The sequence below is a fragment of the Oncorhynchus mykiss genome, chromosome 17 (assembly GCF_057628025.1).
Source record: "Oncorhynchus mykiss isolate SJ-2025 chromosome 17, ASM5762802v1, whole genome shotgun sequence".
NCBI lineage: Eukaryota > Metazoa > Chordata > Actinopteri > Salmoniformes > Salmonidae > Oncorhynchus > Oncorhynchus mykiss.
In genome coordinates, this window is record NC_143038.1 from 8033527 (window position 1) to 8048664 (window position 15138).

General features: G+C 40.3%; 1 protein-coding gene across 1 annotated transcript; it reads right to left on the reverse strand.

Moving 5' to 3' along the window:
* Positions 1-3692: 3692 nt before the first annotated feature.
* On the reverse strand, positions 3693-11220 carry LOC110495118 (melanin-concentrating hormone receptor 1-like). The gene is made up of 2 exons (XM_036948358.2): positions 11145-11220; positions 3693-4717 (listed from the first exon to the last, which is right to left on the reverse strand). The coding sequence occupies exons 1-2, from the start codon at positions 11218-11220 to the stop codon at positions 3693-3695; spliced, it is 1101 nt and encodes a 366-aa protein (XP_036804253.1).
* Between the last annotated feature and the right edge of the window lie 3918 nt (positions 11221-15138).

A 15138-nucleotide genomic window follows, 5' to 3' on the forward strand; every position in this document is an offset into this window, starting at 1 on the left:
CTGAGGGAAAGGGGGGGTACAACTCAATATTAGGAAGGTGTTCTGAATGCTTTGTACACTCAGTGCAGATGCCATTCATCTGTTGCATGCTGCATCTGAGGCACCCTGCTGGGAATCTTTATAATGCCCCCTGCTGAATAACCATAATATAAGGTTCTCAGAAAGGAGTATCCATAGCTAGCTACTGTCAGTTCCCAGTCTACATAAAATATGTCAAGATATGAATTTCCATATTCAAATTCTGTCATGCCCTGATCTGTTTCACCTGTCCTTGTGCTTGTCTCCACCCCCCTCCAGGTGTCATCCATCTTCCCCATTATCCCCTGGGTACTGATACCTGTGTTCTCTGTTTGCCTGTTGCAGGTTCGTCTTGTTTGTCAAGTCAACCAGCGTTTTGTCTCAGCTCCTGCTTTTCTCCAGTCTCTCTTTTTCTCGCCCTCCTGGTTTAGACCCTTGCCTGTCCTGAGTCTGATCCTGCCTGCCTGACCACTCTGCCTGCCCCTGACCCTGAGCCTGCCTGCCTGACCACTCTGCCTGCCCCTGACCCTGAGCCTGCCTGCCTGACCACTCTGCCTGCCCCTGACCCTGAGCCTGCCTGCCGTCCTGTACCTTTGCCCACTACTCTGGATTACCAACCTCTGCCTGACCCTGAGCCTGCCTGTCGTCCTGTACTGTTGCCCCACCACTCTAGATTATCGACCCCTACCTGCTTTGACCTGTCGTTTACCTGCCCCTGTTGCTGTAATAAACATTGTTACTTCAACACAGTCTGCATTTGGGTCTTACCTGAAACGTGATAAGTTTACCATGTTGCATTACTAGTAAACACCCAATTGACTTTAACTGACATCTTAAAAGGTTCAGGATGGTAACAGCAATAATTCCCTTTAATGATATTTATTGTTAGGCCTACTTAAGGGTTTTGAAGCAAGGTCCTTTGTCAGAGCACAACCATCAACTTGGACATACTTTAATTAATTTTGACATACCAAGATCGACCCAAACATCTTGTGGATTCAATACACTTTTCAATTCACCCACTTTTACCCTTGAAGCACAAAATAATTTACAGTGAAATAATGTCACCTTTGAGCTCAAAGTAATTGTTCCCTTTGAAAAGATCTATTGATGTTTTCAACAAAACAAATGTTGTACCAAGAACGGTTCAGATGCTTAGTCTTTCACAATCGGTTATACATCAGACTTCTCTAAAGTGATGATCTTTAAAAAATATTCTGTAAATTACAGTTCAATGTGACGTATTTTTCCAATACAATACCATGGACTGCCTGTTTTGTCACCCATTTTCTGCTTTAATAAATGCATTTTATAAAAGTACTGAGTATACAAAACATTAAGGACACCTGCTCTTTCCATGACATAGACTGACCAAATGAATTCAGGTAAGAGCTATGATCCCTTATTGATGTCACTTGTTAAATTTGTCATTTAAATCAGTGTAGATGAAGGGGAGGAGACAGGTCAAAGAAGGATTTCTTAGCCGTGAGGCAATTGAGACATGGATTGTGTATGTGTGCCATTTAGATGGTTTTTGGGCAAGACAAAATATTTAAGTGCCTTTTATAACGGGGTATGGTAGTAGGTGGCGGGTGCACCGGTTTGAGTCAAGAACTGCAACGCTGCTGGATTGTTCACGCTCAACAGTTTCCCGTGTGTGTCAAGAATGGTCCACCACCCAAGGACATCCAGACAACACAACTGTGGGAAGCATTGGAGTCAACATGGGGCCAGTATCCCTGTGGAACGCTTTGGATACCTTGTAGAGTCCATGCCCCGATAAATTGATGCTCAGTATGTAACTGTTTTCCTCCTCTTCTGAGGAGGAGTATGAAGGATCGGACCAATATGCAGCGTGGTAAGCGTTCATCATTTTATTCAATAGCACTGAACACTAAAAATACAAAGTAACAAAAAGAACATCCGAAACAGTTCCGTCTGGTAACTAAAACAAAGACAGAAAACAACTACCCACAAATCATAGTGGGAAAACAGGCTGCCTAAGTATGGTTCTAAATCAGAGACAACGATAAACAGCTGACTCTGATTGGGAGCCATACCAGGCCAAACACAGAAATACAAAAACATAGAACAACACAGAATGCCCACCCCAACTCACGCCCTGAGCAAACTAAAATAGAGACATAAAAAAGGAACTAAGGTCAGGACGTGACACAGTACTAGGAATGTGTTCCTAATGTTTGGTATACTCTGTGTATATCTCCAACTTTCTCTTCAAAAAAGACAAATCTGTAAAAAGGGAGAGGAATCAGATTAAGATTCAAAGTGAGATTTGAAGTGTCAAAGCTAAACAAAGACTAACAACTTATCAAAGAAATTCAGATAGGAGAATCCGCGATGCCTAATTGCATTGGCATTGCATAAATTAATTAAGTAAATGTATGATTAATATGAGGATTGCACTGGTTATGCATGAAATTATAGTTAGTATTGCCTGTCTCTATACCGTGATGAGAAGTTTGAGTTTGAAACATATTTATTTTAACTTGACGTTAAAATACGAATAAAAAAAAAAAAAACTCTGATTCTGTATATACAAATACAATTACACCAAAACATACAGTATCTATATATATATTAATATAAACATTTATATTTACAAAACATCCACACTGAATGGTCATACATGATTACTTCTTAGACAATGTACAAATGTATGGATAAAAAGTACTACGCAACATTCAGTGAAGCTGAAACATGTATTTATGGTGCAATTGCAGTGTAGGTACTAGGTACTGAGCATACTGTACAATATAAGTGGTATGTGAACATTGTACATTGAAATGAAATGTAACATACATTAGCTAGATTGCCAAACCAAAACTACAGTAAGGGATTGTGCTAAAACCTGCCTTCCATGAAGAATTGGAATTACAATGCCTGGTACAATATCAAACTAGTCATCCTCATGCGGGTCATTTATGACTGTGTATGTATTTACATTTAGCTATGAATCATCTTGACTCTCACACTTTTCCATTATCCCCTGAATATCATTAGAAAATCATTGTTTTTATATCCTTATGTTTCAGTACCTATGTTTACTGTACTGAGTACCATGTGTTGGCCGGTACTCAATAATCTCATCCTGACTATGTTAAACATCTCCTCTCAAGCTCAGCCTGATCCTACTCACTGATGCCACACATATTGTATTCTTCTATTCTATTCTGATCGATCCATTAACTGTTCCCATGTAGACATACATCATTGATCCCATACAGTGATCCAATTAAATGTCTCGGACTGTACTAGGTTTGCGAAAACTAGGGGTGCAAAAATCTGCCAACTTTCCCAAAATTACAAAGTTTTATAGATATCCTGGTTGGAGGATTTTGGATTTCCTGCTTATTACTTCCTGATTCAGGGAATCTTTCAAATCGGATTTCTGGAAAACCAGGGGATTTGGGGAAAGTTACCGGATGTTTGCAACCCTACCCTGTACATGGGTCCATACATTGATTTAATACACTACTCAAATTCAGTGATGACATACACAGATCTTCCTATACACTGGTCCATAGATTGTCCCCATACACCGTTCTTGTACACTGATCTCATACCCTCTTCCACTGGCCACACCAGATCTCCTTGGGTAAAGAGGTCTTGTTCAATAAAGGTTCAACAAAACTAAAATTGTCATACAACAGGCCTCAGTGGTCGGCCATATTGGCAGGCAGCAGCTCCCTGGAGCTCTGATCCTGCTGGGGTCTGTCAGTGGTCAATCTCAGACTAACACTACCCTCCGTGGTGCTGGTGGGGTTGACCCGGAACTTCCTGTGGACCGGCCGCATGGCCACGATGAGCTGCCTCTTGAAGGTGTCACTCAACACAATGTAGAGGAACGGGTTGATGCAGCTGTTAATGTAGCCCATGCTAATGGCTATGTTGTAGGCGTAGGAGAATGCTGGGTTGGGGTTCTGGACTCCAACGTGAACCAGCTGGAGGATGTAGTAAGGGGCCCAGCAGATGAAGAAAGCCAGGCAGATGGCCACTGCCGTACGGGTTACTTTCTTGGTGCGCACCCTCAGGCTCCTGGGGGGCAAGGGGGCCACGCTGGTGGTCATGTGCTTGAAGATCTTGAAAAAGACCACACAGATGATGAGGAGAGGCAGAGCGAAAGCCAGGACAAACTGGTAGAGTGTGAACCAGTAGATGTTGGTAGACGGATCGGGAAGTAGCAGGGCACAGCCCACCAGGTCGCCAGGCAGAGGCATGAGGCCCGTGTACATCCACACCGGGATGATGGTCAGCAACGACAGCGTCCATACTAGAACGATAACCACGGTTGCCACGCACGGTGTCCGAACGTAGTTGAAGCGGATGGGGTGGACAGTGGCCAGGTAGCGGTCCAGAGTCATGACTGTGAGGATGTAGGTGCTCACGATCTGGCTGTTGGAGTCCAGCGCGGTGATGACTGTGCACATAGTGGCGCCGAAGCACCACGAGCCGTTGCCCATCAATTGGTGGATGAGGAAGGGCATACCGACGAGGAAGAGGAGGTCGACGATGGACAGATTTAAAATGAAGATGTCGGGAACGGTCTGCTTGGCGCGGCACTTGGTCTTCTTCAGGATGGTGTAGATAACCATGCAGTTACCCATAATGCCCAGGAAACAGATGATGCCAAATATGGTGGGCAAGATGGCGTTGTTGTAGTAGGCATCATGACCCCCACCTATAGGGACACAAGAGCAGCAGAAGAGAATGTTAGTTAAGTACCGGTATGAAATATCATAGAAACCAGTCCGGTCAAGCAGCAATTTACATAGCCTGGCTGCTGGGACCCAGGTGGTACACTCTTTTTATAAAAATATATATATATTTAATAATATAACTTTTTTAAACTATTTTTTTTTAATTATTAACCCCTCCACCACCACCTTCTTCGGAGGACAAATATCTTGTAGTTTTTTTTACAACTTTTTTGCTCCATATACAGTTGAAGTCAGAAGTTTACATACAATGCCTTGCGAAAGTATTCGGCCCCCTTGAACTTTGCGACCTTTTGCCACATTTCAGGCTTCAAACATAAAGATATAAAACTGTATTTTTTTGTGAAGAATCAACAACAAGTGGGACACAATCATGAAGTGGAACGACATTTATTGGATATTTCAAACTTTTTTAACAAATCAAAAACTGAAAAATTGGGCGTGCAAAATTATTCAGCCCCCTTAAGTTAATACTTTGTAGCGCCACCTTTTGCTGCGATTACAGCTGTAAGTCGCTTGGGGTATGTCTCTATCAGTTTTGCACATCGAGAGACTGACATTTTTTCCCATTCCTCCTCGCAAAACAGCTCGAGCTCAGTGAGGTTGGATGGAGAGCATTTGTGAACAGCAGTTTTCAGTTCTTTCCACAGATTCTCGATTGGATTCAGGTCTGGACTTTGACTTGGCCATTCTAACACCTGGATATGTTTATTTTTGAACCATTCCATTGTAGATTTTGCTTTATGTTTTGGATCATTGTCTTGTTGGAAGACAAATCTCCGTCCCAGTCTCAGGTCTTTTGCAGACTCCATCAGGTTTTCTTCCAGAATGGTCCTGTATTTGGCTCCATCCATCTTCCCATCAATTTTAACCATCTTCCCTGTCTCTGCTGAAGAAAAGCAGGCCCAAACCATGATGCTGCCACCACCATGTTTGACAGTGGGGATGGTATGTTCAGCTGTGTTGCCTTTACGCCAAACATAACGTTTTGCATTGTTGCCAAAAAGTTACATTTTGGTTTCATCTGACCAGAGCACCTTCTTCCACATGTTTGGTGTGTCTCCCAGGTGGCTTGTGGCAAACTTTAAACAACACTTTTTATGGATATCTTTAAGAAATGGCTTTCTTCTTGCCACTCTTCCATAAAGGCCAGATTTGTGCAATATACGACTGATTGTTGTCCTATGGACAGAGTCTCCCACCTCAGCTGTAGATCTCTGCAGTTCATCCAGAGTGATCATGGGCCTCTTGGCTGCATCTCTGATCAGTCTTCTCCTTGTATGAGCTGAAAGTTTAGAGGGACGGCCAGGTCTTGGTAGATTTGCAGTGGTCTGATACTCCTTCCATTTCAATATTATCGCTTGCACAGTGCTCCTTGGGATGTTTAAAGCTTGGGAAATCTTTTTGTATCCAAATCCGGCTTTAAACTTCTTCACAACAGTATCTCGGACCTGCCTGGTGTGTTCCTTGTTCTTCATGATGCTCTCTGCGCTTTTAACGGACCTCTGAGACTATCGCAGTGCAGGTGCATTTATACGGAGACTTGATTACACACAGGTGGATTGTATTTATCATCATTAGTCATTTAGGTCAACATTGGATCATTCAGAGATCCTCACTGAACTTCAGGAGAGAGTTTGCTACACTGAAAGTAAAGGGGCTGAATAATTTTGCACGCCCAATTTTTCAGTTTTTGATTTGTTAAAAAAGTTTGAAATATCCAATAAATGTCGTTCCACTTCATGATTGTGTCCCACTTGTTGTTGATTCTTCACAAAAAAATACAGTTTTATATCTTTATGTTTGAAGCCTGAAATGTGGCAAAAGGTTGCAAAGTTCAAGGGGGCTGAATACTTTCGCAAGGCACTGTACACCTTAGCCAAATACATTTAAACTCAGTTTTTCACAATTCCTGACATTTAATCCCAGTAAAAATTCCATCTAAGGTCAGTTAGGATCACCACTTTATTTTAAGAATGTGAAATCCCAGAATAATAGTAGAGAGAATGATTTATTTCAGCTTTTATTTCTTTCATCACATTCCCAGTGGGTCAGAAGTGTCAAGGTGTGTCTAAAGGCGAAGTCAGGTGCAGGAGAGCAGAGTATGATAAATAAAGTGCACTTTATTAAAGTTCCAAAACGGGAACACAACAAAACAAACGCGCTCAAAAACACGGAACAATAAAGTAAAGCTCTAAAGAACATCGCTTGACATGAAAACAATCACACACAAAACATGATGGGAAATATAGGGTTAAAAACAATTAGATTGATTGGGGAAATGAAAACCAGGTGTGTATGAAAACAAGATAAGACAAATGGATACATGACAAATGGAGCGGCGATGGCTAGAAAGCCGGTGACGTCGATCTTGGTTCTATTTGTGACGCTTAAGTCACGCCTTTCCCATCTCCTTTTTGGTTTTTAGGGGCCTATACCCATGTGCCATTTCCTCATTGGTTTTGAAGAGCATATACCCACGTGGGTGACTGAAAATTTAACTGAGGTCCAGACTCCAGGAAAGTCGGTAGTGGTAATGCACATTAAAGTTGGTTGCCAACCGCCATATAAAGTCCAAAGAAGAAGAAGAAGCCCAATGGAGGAGAGATTGCTAGAAAACAAACTTTTACCCTTTTGTATGTGGATTAATTGTCGGAGTAGAGGACCTTGTGCATTTCAGGGAAAATAACAACTCAATGTTTATATCCCAGGACAAATTAGCATTTCCACTGCTCCAGAATCCAATGGCAGCAAGCCTTACACCACTCCAGCTGACGCTTGGCATTGTGCATGGTGATCTTAGGCTTGGGTGAGGCTCCTCGGCCATGGAAACTTATTTCATGTAGCTCCCGATGAACAGTTATTGTGCTGACGTTGCTTCCAGAGGTAGTTTGGAACTCGGTAGTGAGTGTTGCAACCAATGACAGCCTATGTGCTACGAGCTTCAGCACTCAGTGGTCCCGTTCTGTGAGCTTGTGTGGCCTACCACTTTGCGGCTGAGCCGTTGTTTCTCCTAGACGTTTCCATTTCACAATAACAGCTCTTACAGTTGACCATGGTAGCTCTAGCAGGACATAAATGTTATGACCTGACTAAAATGTGTAAATGTGGCATGCTATGACGGTGCCATGTTGAAAGTCACTGAGCTCTTCAGTATTTGTATTAGAATAAATGCATAAATACACCAATATGACTTTTCCATGTAAAAAATAGAATGACCACTGCTGCACCTCCTGCCACTGTTTTGAACCAATTTGATTATACTAAAATGAACAAAAAATATAAACGCAACATGTAATGGGTTGGTCCCATGTTTCATGAGCTGAAATAAAAGTTTGACATATACACAAAAAGCTAATTTCTCTCAAATTTTGAGCACAAATGTGTTTACATCCCTGTTAGTGATCATTTCTCCTTTGCCAAGATAATCTTGGTATGTCAATAAGATGATTAAAAAGCATGATCATTACACATGTGCTGAGGAGTACTTCTGTCTATAATAAAGTGCTTCTGTGGAGGAAAACTAATAATTATGTGCTGTGCCTTGCTCCCCAGTGGGTGGGCCTATGTCCTCCCAGGCCCGCCCATGGCTGCACCCCTGCCCAGTCATGTTAAATCCATATATTAGGGCCTAATAAAATTATTAGTTATTACTGATGTCCTAATATGAACTGTAACTCAGTGAAATCTTTGAAATCAATGCAAGTTGCACATATATTTCTGTTCAGTATACATATTCAAATTAACATTGCTGATTACATATAGTGGTAACTGTTCCAACTTTGGGATTTGGATAGGCTTTAATGCAACTCATACACCTCTGTTAACTTCATTGAATCTACAAAACTGTTAGTGTTTAACTTTAACATGTGATGACAATAAAACAGAACAGTTGAACAGGAATGACATTTGCACTAACGGGTGGCCAAAAAATATATAACTTAAAGCCACACCCATACTAAGCCACGCCTCCACAGTTCCTCCAGGAACCAGTAGCTACATTGAACCATTATAGGTTCCTTATAGGTTCCTTGTTAAGCAAATAACTGTTGGTGTCACGGTAATTGATTTGCTTAGAATTCTGTGCCTTCATTTTATATTACTTTGTAGTATGAAGAATACAATTGAACAAAGCTGAATAAAATAAGAAGGATATTTTCTTCAAACATTTTTAGGGAGTGCGCACATATGGCTATTCTGTTCTGAACGGTTAACAAAGAAATAGGTACTTGCTTATATATGGTATATGCTTTATTTAGATTTATTCATGTAACTTTAGTTGTTCTACAAACATTGGGCTACGTGTTTAGAGTTTTTATACATTGTAAGGCTGCATGAGGTGACTCTTATGATGACTTGAAAAAATTTGCTTGAAAGGCTTGCGCTCTACTTTTTTTTTTTTACGCAGGCTGTACACACTTCATCAGTCTCTCATTCACAATTTGACAAGCACTTGATAATGCCTCAAATTTCCCAGAGGCATCCCCTCTATGCACTTAAATAGTGAATGGAGGATGTTTTTCTGTGGTTTTCATTCCAGCCAGGAAGGCTATACTCCTGTTTTAAAGATAAGCAATGTGGTTAATATTAAGAAAGTTGAGAAATAAATGTAGTAGGCCTAGTCTATAGAAAGCTGATGGGATCGTCCTCTTTTCAATAGAGGCCATCACTTTGTTTTCTCTCCCAATTGCATAGCATATAGAAATGTTGCGCAACATGAGCTCATTGGCTATCATGAAGTGTTTGATTAGATTTTCGATCACATTTGCATTTAAGTCAGAGTGATTTGAGGGACAATGGAGTGCTGAATACCAGTTAGCAAGTGTGGTAGGCTACTAATAACCATCAGCAGCGTCAGAGCTTGGAGAAGCCTAATTACGTGACTATACGGTCACATGGAATTTGACTGCCTTCATGAATCGTGATCGCCAGTGTGGCGTTAATATGATCACCGCAACAGCCCTATTCACACCCCTTGACTTTTTCCACATTTTGTTGTGTTATAACCACAATTTAAAATGGATTCAATTGAGATGTGTTGTCACTGGCCTACACACAATAGCCATTGATGTCAAAGTGGAATTATGTTTTTAGAAATGTTTACTAATTCATTAATAATGAAAAGCTGAAATGTCTTGAGTCAATAAGTATCCAACCCCTTTTTAATGGCAAGCCTAAACAAGTGCGGAATAAAAATGTGCTCAACAAGTCAGATAAGTTGGATGGACTCACTCTGTGTGCAATAATTGTGTTCAACAAACTATCTCATCTCCATACACCAGACATACTGTAAGGTCCATCAGTCGAGCAGTGAATTTCAAACACAGATTCAACGACAAAGATCAGGGAAGTTTTCCAATGCCTGACAAAAAAGAGCACCTACTGGATATCCCATTGAGCATGGTGAAGTTATTAATTACACTTACACTAATTACACTGTATTGACTCAAGGGGTTGAATAGTTGTGTTTTTCTTCCACTTTGACATTACAGAGTGTTTTGTGTAGATTGATTACAAAAAAACGACAATTAAATCCTTGTTAATCCCACTTTGTAACACAACAAAATGTGGAAAAGTCAAATGGTTTGTATACTTTCTGAAGGCACTGTGTTGCTATACCACATTCATGTCAGCTCGCGGGATCAGGCGGCTTGTTGAGATCTCTCACTGTTTGGATTTGAAATCAGCTCCCCTCATTATCATCAACACATCTTGCCGACAACATCAAAACAGACTTTCCAGACACTGAAGTCAGGACTTTGGTAGAATTTACGAGCAGCAGAGGAACATTGTAATAAAGCGTGATGCATAGTATACAGTATAGGCTATCCATAAACCAAACCTGTGAAGATATTTCAGTTCCCAGTAATATATATTTTAGTGCCCTTGGTATGTGCTATATACAGTATCTTTGACCAAAAAAAACTCAATAACATAGCTGCTACTGTATGTGTGTGGCGACTAAAAGTTCACAGGAATTTTCATGGCTCTTTTGAGATTAAGGTAGAGAATGAGCCATTCCGACGAAAAACAAGTCACTCAAAAAGGAAAAGGTTGACACTAGCTGTGCCTTCAGGAAGCTACTAGACAGATTTTCATTTCCCTCTGAATAACAAGTGTTAGACAGAGCAGTGAAGGAAACCAACCATTAACGTCTTCAAGGGAAAACGAATGAAAATAAAAAGAGGATGACTGTAGCTTTCATTATAGCCTACATTATGTGTGCCATAATAAGATAAAGTGAAATCATTGTAGGCTATGAATAATTTTTTAAACAAGCAAAGATTTCCTTCAGTGCAGTTACCATTACACGTTTCTACAATCTGGTTGTTTAATTGCTATTCTGAATAGCCTACTGTACAAATATATTCAACCATGATAAATGCTTACCTGTTGAAGATTCAGATGAGTTCACTGCAACCGGTGAGGTGTTGTCATACAATACCGACACATTATAGAAATCCATTGATAACTTCCGATGTAACCTCAATAAAATCTGGGTAAAGAAAAAAAGATCAAGTGTTTATGCTCAGGGAAAATTCTCAGTTAATAACGCAACTGTCTTGCTGTTTTTAAATCATATTGTAGTGGCTAGAACTCACTGATAAAACAAATAATATTTACAGTTCCATCTTGCACATAACAATTCTAGTACTACTATTATTTGTGTGATCCATGAAAATATAATAAACGTTTCCGCTCTTGTAGTGGACTTTACTGATTAGTAGCGTATCGTTGGCACGCGCTTGATGGAGTGGAGACAGGCGCCCAGTGTCTTCAAGTATTTTACTAGGAGACTGACAACTCTCCTGCAGTTGCACGACGCTACTGTATAGTCTATTTGCGACTGCGCTCTTCGTCTTTCATTGGCTGAGGATGAAGTTTCGAGGATAACTCTTCTATTGAGAAGTCTAGCTGACTGGCACCATTGAGATGTGGCTGTATTGTCTTGACTCACAAGTCGATGTGTGTATTTAATACATTTTGACAGCCACATCAAAGATCAAGGACCAATGTACTTTTTTAATGCTAACATGGCACATGGCACCTCAACAAAGACATTTTAATAGCACGAAGAGGGGTCCTACTTGTTATTTGATGACCAATAGCCTAGCCCGAAAGAATACCTTCACCAACATCCTGTACATTTCTGACGCTCTAGCATATCCAATCCCGGAATTTATTGCTCCGCATCCTTCTTTTTTAGTGACAAAATGAAAGCAAACATGTTCCAAGCATTGTGACGTTTTAATGATAATTTCAAACGAATTGGGAATTTACAGGTAGCCTAACTGCCAAAATAAAGGAAACATCAACATAAAGCAGCTTAATAGGACGCTGGGCCACCAAGAGCCAGAACAGCTTCAATGCACCTCGGTTGGCATCATTGTGTGTCGTAGAAGTGACGCCATCAAACGTCAGACAATGCCTACAAGTGTCTGGAACTCTATTGGAAAGATGCAACCATAGAGATCCCGAGTGTTCTAATTGCTATGGATGCAACACCATTCCTCCACAAATTCCATTTGGTGTTTTGTTGATGGTGGTGAACATAGTGCTAATTACACCGTGAGTTTCGGGTCCTAATAGTAAAGACATGCCATTTAACTGTATATTTTTTATATGACCTTTTCATTTGGCATGAACACAACCAATCATGATGTTTTTATCTTATTGTCAAACAAATCCCTTTAAAAAGTAACTATCAGCAAACAGAAAAATGATCACTAAAAATAGAATGTGGTGTATTGAGAAATGTATTATGTGTTAATTAGTTTAGATTTAAAATGGTTGCAAATAGCCAATGGGATTTCCATGCAGGGGTTCAGTTATTTGAATTAACAAATGACAATGGGGTTTCCATTCTGGCATTGAAGTGATTGGATTACGCGATACAAGGGCGGGTAAAGTTCAATGATGGATTGGTGAGTTGGGCTGAAGACACTGTAGAGAGTGGTCGACTTGAATGTGTTATGGTGAACATGAAATAAATCTGTTCCGTTTATTATAAGTACACTTCGGAGTCTTCTGCAGAAGAATCCAGCATCTTAGGATGCAACATATAAATCACCCGAACATAAATATTAGACACTGTTAAGACATTTGTGTGGAGAGGATATCATTCTATTTGACATTCTGGGAGAAAGGAACTCCTCTACTTACTCAAATGACAACACACTTCAATCAATTCAGTGCTTCCAAGTTCCATGGATCAAATAGTTATTTTGATTATATTATTAAAACGAGGAAAATCTGAAAAGTCCCCTGCAGATCCATAAATGTAATAAATTACAACAATAAAATAATAACAAAACTCATAACAGAATGGCAAAAGTATTTTCAACATTTTGTTACATTACAACTTTATTCTAAAATGTATTAAATAAATACAGTGCCTTGCGAAAGTATTCGGCCCCCTTGAACTTTGCGACCTTTTGCCACATTTCAGGCCTCAAACATAAAGATATAAAACTTTATTTTTTTGTGAAGAATCAACAACAAGTGGGACACAATCATGAAGTGGAACGACATTTATTGGATATTTCAAACTTTTTTAACAAATCAAAAACTGAAAAATTGGGCGTGCAAAATTATTCAGCCCCTTTACTTTCAGTGCAGCAAACTCTCTCCAGAAGTTCAGTGAGGATCTCTGAATGATCCAATGTTGACCTAAATGACTAATGATGATAAATACAATCCACCTGTGTGTAATCAAGTCTCCGTATAAATGCACCTGCTCTGTGATAGTCTCAGAGGTCCGTTAAAAGCGCAGAGAGCATCATGAAGAACAAGGAACACACCAGGCAGGTCCGAGATACTGTTGTGAAGACGTTTAAAGCCGGATTTGGATACAAAAAGATTTCCCAAGCTTTAAACATCCCAAGGAGCACTGTGCAAGCAATAATATTGAAATGGAAGGAGTATCAGACCACTGCAAATCTACCAAGACCTGGCCGTCCCTCTAAACTTTCAGCTCATACAAGGAGAAGACTGATCAGAGATGCAGCCAAGAGGCCCATGATCACTCTGGATGAACTGCAGAGATCTACAGCTGAGGTGGGAGACTCTGTCCATAGGACAACAATCAGTCATATATTGCACAAATCTGGCCCTTATGGAAGAGTGGCAAGAAGAAAGCCATTTCTTAAAGATATCCATAAAAAGTGTCGTTTAAAGTTTGCCACAAGCCACCTGGGAGACACACCAAACATGTGGAAGAAGGTGCTCTGGTCAGATGAAACCAAAATTGAACTTTTTGGCAACAATGCAAAACGTTATGTTTGGCGTAAAAGCAACACAGCTGAACACACCATCCCCACTGTCAAACATGGTGGTGGCAGCATCATGGTTTGGGCCTGCTTTTCTTCAGCAGGGACAGGGAAGATGGTTAAAATTGATGGGAAGATGGATGGAGCCAAATACAGGACCATTCTGGAAGAAAACCTGATGGAGTCTGCAAAAGACCTGAGAATGGGACGGAGATTTGTCTTCCAACAAGACAATGATCCAAAACATAAAGCAAAATCTACAATGGAATGGTTCAAAAATAAACATATCCAGGTGTTAGAATGGCCAAGTCAAAGTCCAGACCTGAATCCAATCGAGAATCTGTGGAAAGAACTGAAAACTGCTGTTCACAAATGCTCTCCATCCAACCTCACTGAGCTCGAGCTGTTTTGCAAGGAGGAATGGGAAAAAATTTCAGTCTCTCGATGTGCAAAACTGATAGAGACATACCCCAAGCGACTTACAGCTGTAATCGCAGCAAAAGGTGGCGCTACAAAGTATTAACTTAAGGGGGCTGAATAATTTTGCACGCCCAATTTTTCAGTTTTTGATTTGTTAAAAAAGTTTGAAATATCCAATAAATGCCGTTCCACTTCATGATTGTGTCCCACTTGTTGTTGATTCTTCACAAAAAAATACAGTTTTATATCTTTATGTTTGATGCCTGAAATGTGGCAAAAGGTCGCAAAGTTCAAGGGGGCCGAATACTTTCGCAAGGCACTGTACACACAATATCCCCATAATTACAAAGCGAAAACAGATTTTTAGAATTTTTGCAAATATATTAAAAATAAAAAACAGAAAAACCTTACTTATATAAGTATTCAGACCCTTTGCTATGAGACTCGAAATTGAGCTCAGCTGCATCCTGTTTCCATTGATCATCCTTGAGATGTTTTTACAACATGATTGGAGTCCACCTGTGGTAAATTCAATTGATTGGCCATGATTTGGAAAGGCACACACCTGTCAATATAAGGTCCCACAGTTGACAGTGCATATCTGAGCAAAAACCAAGCCATGAGGTTGAAGAAATTGTCTGTAGAGCTCTGAGACAGGATTGTGTTGAGGCACAGATCTGGGGAAAGGTACTAAC

Excerpts from the sequence above, each read along its gene's own strand:
- LOC110495118 (XM_036948358.2), bottom strand. The coding sequence starts at position 11,220 with ATGGATTTCTATAATGTGTCGGTATTGTATGACAACACCTCACCGGTT. Across the intron at positions 4,718-11,144 it reads CTCATCTGAATCTTCAACAG|GTGGGGGTCATGATGCCTAC; the intron begins GTAAGCATTTAT and ends GTGTCCCTATAG.